This window comes from Impatiens glandulifera, unplaced genomic scaffold (assembly GCF_907164915.1).
Source record: "Impatiens glandulifera unplaced genomic scaffold, dImpGla2.1, whole genome shotgun sequence".
Taxonomy (NCBI): domain Eukaryota; kingdom Viridiplantae; phylum Streptophyta; class Magnoliopsida; order Ericales; family Balsaminaceae; genus Impatiens; species Impatiens glandulifera.
This window is the reverse complement of record NW_025919447.1, coordinates 7,780-19,887: the sequence shown is the minus strand read 5'-3', so window position 1 is coordinate 19,887 and position 12,108 is coordinate 7,780. Positions and strand designations below refer to the sequence as shown.

At 31.8% G+C, this 12,108-nt stretch overlaps 1 protein-coding gene across 1 annotated transcript; it reads left to right on the top strand.

Annotated features, from left to right (window-relative positions):
• Positions 1-1,600: 1,600 nt before the first annotated feature.
• On the top strand, positions 1,601-8,321 carry LOC124917913 (keratin, type I cytoskeletal 9-like). The gene is made up of 4 exons (XM_047458179.1): positions 1,601-1,691; positions 1,820-2,126; positions 2,214-2,268; positions 7,461-8,321. The coding sequence occupies exons 1-4, from the start codon at positions 1,601-1,603 to the stop codon at positions 8,319-8,321; spliced, it is 1,314 nt and encodes a 437-aa protein (XP_047314135.1).
• Positions 8,322-12,108: the final 3,787 nt, after the last annotated feature.

Sequence of the window (12,108 nt, the reverse complement as noted above, 5' to 3'; positions counted from 1 at the left end):
CGGTCACATTTCTTCAACGGATACCTTCAGGGTAATCCTTGAATCTGATTGGTTGAGCAGAGGTTCAGCATTGCATTAATTGCGGTTTGAGCTTCCAAGGCATAGGTCAAACCGGCTAGGTTTGTCTTCTACTTAATATAGTAATTGTCGGTTGGAGAGTTGCATGCACTTGGAAGGTTGCGCCTCTGACTTATCCTAGAATTGAAAGATCTCTTCAGGAAATCTTCTGCAGCCTGCAGAGTATCATCGGACTTGTATGGATATAGCAATGTTACATTTTGTTCCTTTGGTATCATCTTCTGCAGATACTCAAAGTGTTCGTTTGCACCAATTTGTAGATTGTACTTAGTTTGATAATCTTGGCTTCTTTCTCTAAGTAGTTTCTTCATCGGTTCTCCAGTTGGATGCATTTCAGTTTAGGATGTCTACCGGTTGTTTATAGCTTCAGGTTAACCGGATGGCTTCCGGTTTCAGATACATCCTTTGCTTCTTCTAACCGGTCTTGACTACTTGATCGGTCAGATTCTTGACCGGTCAGATTTTTGACCGTTCGTGGTTCTTGACCGTTCCTACACGAGAATTTGTTTTTGTTAAGTTCTTATTTTAACCGGTCTAATTTATCTAGCAAGCGTCATCGAAGATAACCTCTTCCCAATCACTGGACGATGTGCCTAAATTTAATGTTCCTGAGATGGAACAAGAAAAATCCGATTTTATTCCTGTTAAGGAATATGTTGTCGGGCCAACTGTTGAGCCAGTTGGTCCATCTTCTGAAATTCTTGACAGAATTGCGTCTCTTGTTCAACAACCTGATATTGTAGCCGCGGGTGCTACTGAACGTGCTGAACTAGAGCAGGGAGTTGTTCTCATTTCATCTACTGATAGTAAACCTGAGAAGGCAATGTCTATGTTATTAAAACTACCTCACGTTCCAAACATTGTCCCAACAAAGTCTCTGGTGAGTGGAAAGATTGTTCCAGCCGAACCCGCACCAGGACTTTTTGTAAAATCGTTGACTTCTCATGAAATCATGCGTTTTGCAAGACAATCCGTTGGAATTGTCTTTGGAGAAGCACGACCCTTTCCAATGCCCATCGAAGTGATTGGAAAAGGGAAGGATATTGTTTCAAATGTTGATGAAGAAGCTTCAGAGGTAACGTGTATTGTTTACCTCATGATGGATCAGGCCAAAGCTGATGCTGCTGAGAAGATAGAGATCTTTGATACCTGGGTACTGAAAAAAATGTCTATCAAGTAAACCGGAGTTATCAAAGGTAAAGGGATAACCAGTCAATGGATGCAGCTAGTCAAAAATGTGAAAAGGGTCTTGAAGTGGGCTAAGACTTCTGAAGTATATGAAGCCCTTAAGAGAAAAGATCTGGTGGAAGAAAACTTGAGAGGAAGAGATCTCTTTCCTATTCTCGAGGCCAGAAAGGCCAACTTCAATCCCATTGAAAGAGGTGCTGAAGCGGAAGCAAAAGCTTTGAAGAGATTGGACGAGATCATGGAGGATTATGTTTCAGTGGTTACTTGATACGTTGAAGGAGCAAGTTGCTCAGGAGCTAGCCCTTTCGGTAGTTCCTCAGACGAAGATAAACAAATGGACTTATCTGATGATGTTGCTGCAGATAAAGATGAGCAAGTTGCTGCTCATCTAATTGAACTTGGAAGTTTTTCTGCAGAAGAAAATCGTTTGACAGCTGAACCTATTTAGTCGAACCCATCTAGAGAAGAAGAAGAAATTATTCAAGAGCCTGTTCAAACTCTTGAAAATGATGCTGATCAAGAGCCTGTTCAAGCTCTTATATCGAAAAAATAGAAGTTATTGAAGAGCCTGTTCATGATCTTGTAACTCAAGAAGAAGAAGTGGTAAAATCCCCTCCTGTCAGAATAGAGGGATCTCAAGAAAAAGAGGCTGAAGTCAGTCAGTCTGAGGTTGTCAGATCAGAGGGGGAACTCTCAAAAGATAAAGAAGCTGAGAGTAGTTCCTCATCTGAGGGGGAACAAGACAAAAATGCTCAAACTTTCAAGCCTCTATCATTTCCCAATATCAATGCTGCTAATGTTTATGAGAACATTCTTAATCCTTATCACAGTTCAGAGAACTTGCTCAAAAGAATTAACAGGTAAGAGAAGGAGTTGGAAGGAGAAGATCAAGATAAATCTGAGAAAGATGAACCTGAGCAGTCCATGCAAGTTCATACCAACTTCAGTCCAATTCAGACCATTGAAGCAGATTCGCAAGATAACTCATCCAATGAAGGATCTGTTGGTGTTCCTTGCCATTGCGGGCGGGTTTTAAATTCTGGGTAAACGGGTCAGGGTTTTCTTTTATGAAAACGGGTTAGAGTATAAATACTTTTTTTTTGGTATTTTTCTCATAACAGAGCAAATAGAGAGAGAGTGAATTACAGATCTAGGGTTTTCTGGTTTCCTTCTTCTTCTTGTTCTTTGGCTGATCCAGAGTGAGAGATTGTGGGAGCTCTATATTGTGGAGTAGTCCAATCATTCCTAGTGTAATCACTTCTTTCATTTGAGAGCAGGGCATGTAAGTTTCTACTATTGACATTTGTTTGATTTAGTGAAACTTATCCCTCCCGTGGACGTAGGTCGATTTTGACCGAACCACGTATATTGTGTTGTCGTTTATTGCTTTATGCTATTTCAGTTCTTGGTAATCTGTTTATCGTCATAGACGATTTGGAATCTGATTTGCTATAGGTTTTGATTTCTAAGAAGATCCATAGTTTTACTGTTGCAAAACTCAACAGTGGTATCAGGGCAGTATTAATTGGTTATCTGTTTTAACATCGGAGCAGAGTGCTCTGCTGGTTATTTGGCGAAATTCATAGAAGAAATCAACTGGTTTCTTTGCTGGTGTTTTTGTCAGTTGTTAACGCAGTAATAATGGGGAAATCTAGACCTGATATGGTGAGTCTGAATGGTACAAACTACAGGCAATGGAAACTGATGATCAGTGATCTGTTAGTTTCAGATGATTTGAATGAAGCAATTGAAAATGAGGGTGTTAGACCTGAGACTACAAAAGAGGCTGATTGGAAAAAGATAGATAGAAAGGCCTGCAACTTTATTCGTTCCTGGGTTGGTGTAAATGTTGTGCACCATGTTGAGAATGAGACTACAACGTATGGTGTGTGGAGCAAACTTGAAGCTCTCTATGCTGGGAGGTCAGTAGGGAATAAAGCAGCACTGGTACGAAGGCTGGTGAATCTGAAGTACATTGATAATAAATCAATTGCTGAGCACTTGAATGAATTTCAAAATATTTTGAATCAGCTGAGTAGTATGAAGATAAACTTTGATGATGAGGTGCAAGCACTTTTAGTCCTTGGATCTTTGCCTGCAAGTTGGGAGACACTTATTATCACTCTCAGCAACTCAGCACTAAATGGTAAAGTCAACATGACATTTGTCACCAGTTCCTTACTTGATGAGGAGAATCGAAAGGGGGATAAACCCTCTAAGTCTGATATGTTGGTCGCTGATAGAGGAAGATCACAAGATAATAGAAGTGGTTTGAGCAGGGGAAAGTCTAGAAGCAAGTCTAGAGCTCCAAAGAAGGATGGTGCTTGCCATTACTGTGGCAAAATGGGTCACTGGAAAAATGAGTGCTGGAAATTTAAAAATGATAAAGCGAAGGGTACAGTGAAACCCAGAGAAAAGAAAGAACAGAGTGCAGATACATCTGCTTATGCTTCAGATGATGAACTGACATATGCTTTTAACTGTCAAGACTCCTGTCTTAGCACATCTTTAAATGAAACATCATAGATTGTTGACACAGGTGCCTCATTCCATATAACTCCACACAAAGGTTAATTCCAGTTCTACAAAGCTGGTGATTATGGTGAGGTTCGCATGGGTAACAGTGGTGTGTCCAAGATAGTTGGTCTGGGTGATGTTAGAATTGAGACAAACATGGGCTGCTTCCTGACATTGAGAGATGTAAGACATGTTCCTGATTTGAGAATGAATTTGATTTCAGCAGGTAAGCTCGATGATGGAGGATACCATAATGTTTTCAGTGGTGGAGCATGGAAGCTAAGCAAGGGTTCATTGGTTATTGCACGAGGTAAGAAATGTTGTTCCTTATATAAGACAAATTTGAAAATTGTCTATGATGCGGCATATTCTGTTTTAATGGAGTCATCCTCTGAGTTGTGGCACAAGAGATTAGGTCACATTAGTGAAAAGGGGCTGAATGTTTTGATCAAGAGGAATGAGTTGCTGAATCTCAAGGATGCTCATCTTGAAAATTATGAGCATTGCTTGAAGGGTAAGCAGAACAGAGTCTCCTTCAGTAAGTCAAAAGTTGAACTGAAAAAGAATGTCCTTGAATTGGTCCATACAGATGTTTGTGGTCCTATGAAGATTAAATCCATAGGCGGTGCTTCCTATTTTGTAACCTTCATAGACGATGCATCTAAGAAGGTTTGGGCTTATGCTATAAAGTCCAAGGATGAGGTTGCAGCAAGGTTTGAGGTCTTTCACAAGCTGGTTGAAAGATAGACAGGAAGAAAACTGATGAGGGTGCGGTCAGATAATGGGGGAGAGTACATAGGCTCATTTGATGATTATTGCAAAGAGCAGGGTATTCGACATGAACAGACTGTGCCCAAGACTCCACAACAAAATGGTGTGGTAGAGAGGATGAACAGAACAATGTTCGAACGGATGAGGAGTATGCTCTCCCATGCCAGGTTGGCTAAGCATTTCAGGGCTGAAGCCATGAGCACTACAGTGTATGTGATCAACCGTTCTCCCTCCAAGCCATTGAATAATAAGTGTGCAGAAAGCGTCTGGTCAGGTAAAGATGTTAATTATGACTATTTACGTGTTTTTGGTTGTAGAGCTTTTGTGCATGTTCCAAAAGATGAGAGGTCTAAGCTAGATGAAAAAACCAGACAATGCATATTTTTGGGGTATGGTGATGAAAAGTGGGGATACAGGTGTTATGATCCAGTTTCTAAGAAGGTTTTGAGAAGCCGGGATGTGGTATTCCTTGAAGATCAGACTATTGAGAATTTTGAAGATGGTGAAAAGCTTGATGCATACATACGTGACCTTTCTGGTCTTGAGTTGTCTCATGATGTTAAGGAGACAAGGCCACATGTAGCTTCAGACTCAGATAGTGATGATGATGTTCCTCATGGTCAAGCTGTAGGCCATGGAAATGATACTAATACTGAAACTGATCTTGGTGATAATGTTGAGGTTGATTTTGAAGTTCAACAAGAAGATGGAAATCAACAGAATCAACAAACAGAGGTACTTCAGAGGTCTACTAGGGAGAAAATATCAAGTTCTAAGTATCCTGCTACAGAGTATGTTCTTCTAACTGATTGTGGGGAGCCTATATGCTATAAGGAGGCTCTTGAGGATGCTCATAAGAAAGAATGGCTAGCTGCCATGGATGAAGAGATGAATTTATTGGTGAAAAATGGCACATATGATCTATTTGAAAGACCAGAGAACAGAAAAGTATTACAAAATAAATGGGTGTACAAGATCAAGCAAGAAGGTGATGATAGCAAGACAAGATACAAGGCTAGGCTGGTTGTCAAAGGTTTTGGCCAAAGGCATGGAATCGATTATGATGAGATTTTCTCACCGGGAGTGATGATGACTTCTATCCGGGTGGTGTTAAGTCTAGCTGCTTGTATGGATCTTGAGGTTGAACAACTTGATGTCAAGACTGCATTTCTCCATGGTGATTTGGATGAAGATGTTTATATGGAGCAACCTGAAGGTTATAATAAGAAAGGTGAGGAAAGCAAGGTGTGCAAACTTGTAAAAATTCTGTACGGTTTGAAGCAAGCACTAAGGCAGTGGTATCATAAGTTTGAGTCGTTCATGACCATCCATGGGTACATGAAGACGTCTACAGATCACTGTGTCTTTGTGCAAAAGTTTGCTTCTAATGATTTTATTATACTTCTCCTATATGTTGATGACAAGCTGATTGTTGCGAGAGACAAGCTCAAGATTGCCAAGTTGAAAAAGGATTTGGCTAAGTCTTTTGAGATGAAAGACTTGGGTCAACCAAGACAAATTCTTGGAATGCAGGTCATTCGTGATCTGGTGAAGAAAAGGCTATGGTTATCTCAAGAGAGATATATTCAGAAGATTCTAAAACGATTCTGTATGGACAAGGCAAAGCCAGTTGCTTGTCCATTGGCTACACACTTGAAAAAAAACAAGACAATGTCTCCCAAGGATGAAGAGAAAAGACAAGAAATGTGCAGTGTTCTATATACTTCAGCAATATGCAGTCTGATGCATGCAATGGTCTGTACAAGACCGGATATAGCTCATGCGGTTGGAGTACTTAGTCGTTTTCTTTCAAATCCTCGTAAGACACACTGGGAAGCGATTAAGTGGCTAATGAGATATCTTCGAGGGACCTCCAAATACGCTTTGTGTTATGTTACTGGAAAGTCACATGTTGAAGGGTTTTCTGATTCAGATATGAGTGGTGATATTGATACAATGAGATCAACTTCAGGGTATTTGTTTACTTTTGGAGGATGAGCTGTATCATGGAAGTCTCGTCTACAGAAATGTGTTTCTTTGTCTACTATAGAAGCTGAATATATTGTCATTACTGAATATTGTAAAGAAATGAGATGAATGAAAGAATTGTTGAAAGAAATTGGCATTGCACAAGACAGGTTTGTGGTGTTTAGTGACTCACAGAGTGCTATACATGTAAGCAAGAATCCAAGTTTCCCTTCACGTTCAAAACACATCCAAAGAAGGTACCATTGGATCCGTGAAGTGCTCGAGAAGAAGGAGTTATACTTGGAGAAAGTGCACACAGATGAGAACGGGTCATATATGATGACAAAGGGCTTGCCAAGAGGAAAGCATGAGATATGTTGTGCCAAAGACGGAATGGTTCTTGCAGAAGCGTCACGATGATGAATGTTTATAGCAACATTCTCCCATGGCTCGGAAGGGGGAGAATTGTTGGTGTTCCTTGCCATTGCGGGCGGGTTTTAAATCCCGGGTAAACGGGTTAGAGTTTTCTTTTATGAAAACGGGTTAGAGTATAAATACTTTTTTTTGGGTATTTTTCTCATAACAGAGCAAATAGAGAGAGAGTGAATTACAGATCTAGGGTTTTCTAGTTTCCTTCTTCTTCTTATTCTTTGGCTGATCTAGAGTGAGAGATTGTGGGAGCTTTTGATTATGGAGTAGTCCAATCATTCCTAGTGTAATCACTTCTTTCATTTGAGAGAAGGGCATGTAAGTTTCTACTATTGACATTTGTTTGATTTAGTGAAACTTATCCCTCCCGTGGACGTAGGTCGATTTTGACCGAACCACGTATATTGTGTTGTCGTTTATTGCTTTATGCTATTTCAGTTCTTGGTAATCTGTTTATCGTCATAGACGATTTGGAATCTGATTTGCTACAGGTTTTGATTTCTAAGAAGATCCATAGTTTTGCTGTTGAAAACCCAACAGGATCTTCAGCTGACGGTACAAGGCTCATGAAGTCGATGTCAACATTGTTGTCAACGCTCCAGAACAATGTGGCAATGATGCAATATAACATGACGAAAATTATGAAGGCCCAGAAGGAAGAAAAGAAGAATCTTGCTGATCTTGTTAAAAACCATAATGAGTTGGAGCTAACATTGAAGAAAAAGACGTACGCGGTTGAAGTTTCCAATACGAATTTTGGAAGGTTAGAAAAGAAACTCTTCAGTCGACAATCTGAAGGGATGAGCTTTGAAAGACAGATCAATCTTGATAATCAAAGAGAGGTTATAGAAGCAATGGGCTTGATTCAAAATTCGCTTGTTGAAATTCAAGGCAGTATAAGAAGAACAGATGCTGAAAGACTAGAGTATATTGACTCCATTGCAAGGAAATTTCAAGCTGAAGAGAATGCGAAAGCTGATGCTGAGAAAGAACAAAATACCATCACTCAGGGCAATGCTTTTAGAGAAAGAAGAGGTGACGGTGTAGCAACTGACACCAAATCTAAGAGAATGCCAAAAAATGATGAAAACCCAAGGCCAACTAAAAGTGGCGGAGGACGAAGCGGCGGTGATCGTGGAGGCCGAAGCAGCAGTGATCGCGGAGGTCGTAATACTGGTGATCGCGGAGGTCGTAGTGGTAGTGTTCAAGGAGGCAGAAGTACTGGAAGCGATCGTGGTGGGCGAACTGGTGGAAGTAGTCGTGGTGGACGCGGTCTTCCTCTGTTCCAAAACCTGCTAACTGGTGAAGGGATGAGTGTTGAAGGATTCACCTATCCAATTGATCCTCGAGTGAAAAGAGAAGATCAATAATCTCTCCTCCTTAAACTATTCTTATGTTAGTTTATGATTTTGCTTTCTAAAACATGATTTCTGAATATTGGTGGTTTAAAAAGATTATATGTAAGATGGATAAACAAGTTTTACTTCTTAATTATATGATGAATGTTTAATTTGTTATCTATGCAAAGGTTTTAACATCATCATCAAAAAGGGGGAAATTGTTTGGTCAAATTATTTTGACTAAGTGTCAAAGTAGTTTGACTATTGGAATTTTGATTATGAATGTATAATTAAAACTCAATCTATGCGTCTAATTGTTTTTTGGTGCAGGTGTATCAAAAACAGGTTATATTAGACTTGGTCTTAATGAGATTCATTAGACGGATTTGGCATTAGATGCGCAGAGTTAGACGTGCAGTCTAATTAGCTGAGTTAGACGTACCGTCTAACTTATGAAAGTTAGACGTGCAGTCTAACTAGCGGAGTTAGACGTGAAGTCTAACTAGCGGAGTTAGACGTGCAGTCTAACTAGCGGAGTTAGGCGTGCAGTTTAACTAGCTGAGTTAGACGTGTAGTTTAACTAGCGGAGTAAATATTATTATTATTAATTAATTGTATATTTATTTAGTAAATATTTTAGTAATGTTTTAAAATAAAATAAATTATAAATAGAATTTTGTATAAATAAAAAGTTTTGTATAATTTTTTTTATTTAAAATTATAATTAATTTTAACAATTATAAACACAAAATATATAAAAATTAACATTATTAATTTTATTACAAAATTCACAATTTCAAAATATTTTATCATAAATGAATTAATATTAAAGGTTTATTCTATCCAAAATAAATAAGCAATTATAATAATTTTATTGAAAACATTTTAATTCATATAAAATTTTAATTATAATATATTTTATTTTGAATAATTACTAAAATATTACTAAATAAATAGTAAATAATTATAATTTTATTATACATTTTGAAGTAATAATTTTATTTTAAAATTTGATAATATAATTAATAATTTTAATATATAATATATTATTAAAATATGTAATCATTTTTTAATATTATAAACTTAATCAAATAAATTTGACACATTATTTATACAATTAGTTTTCAAATATAAAAACAAAAGTAAATAACAATATTAATAATAAATTAAATGTATTAATCATAAATAATATTTAAAAGTAAAATTATTGTATCAGAATATCTGATTCTAAATTATTATTATTAAATAATTGTATATTTATTTAGTAAATATTATAGTAATGTTTAAAAATAAAATAAATTAAAAATAGAATTTTGTATAAATAAAAAGTTTTGTATAATTGTTTTATTTAAAATTATAATTAATTTTAACAATTATAAACATAAAATATATAAAAATTAACAATATTAATTTTATTACATAATTCACAATTTCAAAATATTTTATTTTAAATGAATTAATTTTAAATTTAGTGTGAATATGTTGTATAGTATGATTTTGTTTAAGAGCTGATAATGAAAAATAAGACTATTATGAAATAATATTAATATCTTTTAATTATATATTAAATGTTTAATTAATTTATTTATCAAATAATATATGTTGAATTATAAAATATATAATATTAAAATAAATTTATAATAATTGAAAAAATATTAATTTCAATATTATTATTTTAAATATTATTGTTGTTATTCAAAATATTAGAGCTTATATTATAGTAAAATAATGTATTGTTTTTTATAGTGAATCATTATCCAATTATAAATATTATAAAAATATTATTCCTATATATATATAATTATAATATTAGAAATAATATTAGAAAAAAATATTTTTTTTTTATTTTATTATAAATATTTATATATTATCTATAATATATTAGTTAATATAAAAAATAATACACATATTAATAATTATTCTTTTATTGTTACATATATAATATATTAATTTGTATTATTAATTGTTATTTTTAAATATAATTTATTTTAATTTCATTTATGTTTACAATTGTGTTTAATATTATATATTTTTAGAAATGTACTTAACAATGTTAATTAATAAATTTAAACAAAAAATATTAAAAACCTTTTTATATAACATAATTTATTAATAATATAGAATAAAATAAATTTATATTTTTATTATTATAATTTTGTTTATTTAATTATTTGAACTCTTAATTCAAAATATATAACATTTTCAAAATTAAATAAAATTATTATAAAAAATGATTAACAATTCTATATGAGTAATAATTTAAAAGTAACAAAAATAAATAAAACAATTAATGTTAATTTTAAATATATTTTTCATTTCTGAATAATTTACAATTAAAAATTATTTAATTAATTTTTTTTATCTAAGAAGAACATTTATGAAAAAAATAATGTAATAATATTTAAAACAGTGAGATTAGAAAAATAAACATTCAAAATATTATTAATCCTAAATAATATTTTAAATTACTGTATATTTTTCATATTTATTTAATAGATTTGTACAATAAAAAATAAAAATTATTGAAAGATATGTTATTAGGATATTAACAAGTAAATATATATGATAAATACATTATTTTGTATATTTTATTTTATAAACTTAATATATTTAAAATATTTTCCTTAATTATTTACTAAATAAAGGTTTATTCTATCCAAAATAAATAAGCAATTATAATAATTTTATAGAAAACATTTTAATTCATATAAAATTTTAATTCTAATATATTTTATTTTGAATAATTACTAAAATATTACTAAATAAATAGTAAATAATTATAATTTTATTATACATTTTGAAATAATAATTTTATTTTAAAATTTGATAATATGATTAATAATTTTAATATATAATATATTATTAAAATATGTTATCATTTTTTAATATTATAAACTTAATCAAATAAATTTGACACATTATTTATACAATTAGTTTTCAAATATAAAAAAAAAGTAAATAACAAAATTAATAATAAATTATATGTATTAATCATAAATAATATTTAAAAGTAAAATTATTGTATCAGAATATCTGATTCTAAATTATTATTATTAATTAATTGTATATTTATTTAGTAAATATTTTAGTAATGTTTCAAAGTAAAATATATTATAAATAGAATTTTGTATAAATAAAAAGTTTTGTATAATTTTTTTATTTAAAATTATAATTAATTTTAACAATTATAAACATAAAATATATAAAATATATAAAAATTAACATTATTAATTTTATTACATAATTCAAAATTTCAAAATAATTTATCTTAAATGAATTAATATTAAATTTTGTGTGAAAATGTTGTATAGTATGATTTCGTTTAAGAGTTGATAATGAAAAATAATACTATTATGAAATAATATTAATATCTTTTAATTATATATTAAATGTTTAATAAATTTATTTATCAAATAATATATATATAATTATAAAATATATAATATTCAAATAAATTAATAATAATTGAAAAAATATTAATTTCAATATTATTATTTTAAATATTATTGTTGTTATTCAAAAGATTAGAGCTTTTAAAATAATGTATTGTTTTTTTATAAAGAATCATTATCTAATTATAAATATTATAAAAATATTTTTCCTATATATATATAATTATAATATTGAAAAGAATTTAAAAAATATAAATAATATTAGAAAAAAATAATTAATTTTATTTTATTATAAATATTTATATATTATCTATAATATATTAGTTAATATAAGAAATAATACATATATTAATAATATTTAAATAATTATTCTTTTATTGTTACATATATAATATATTAATTTGTATTATTAATTGTTATTTTTA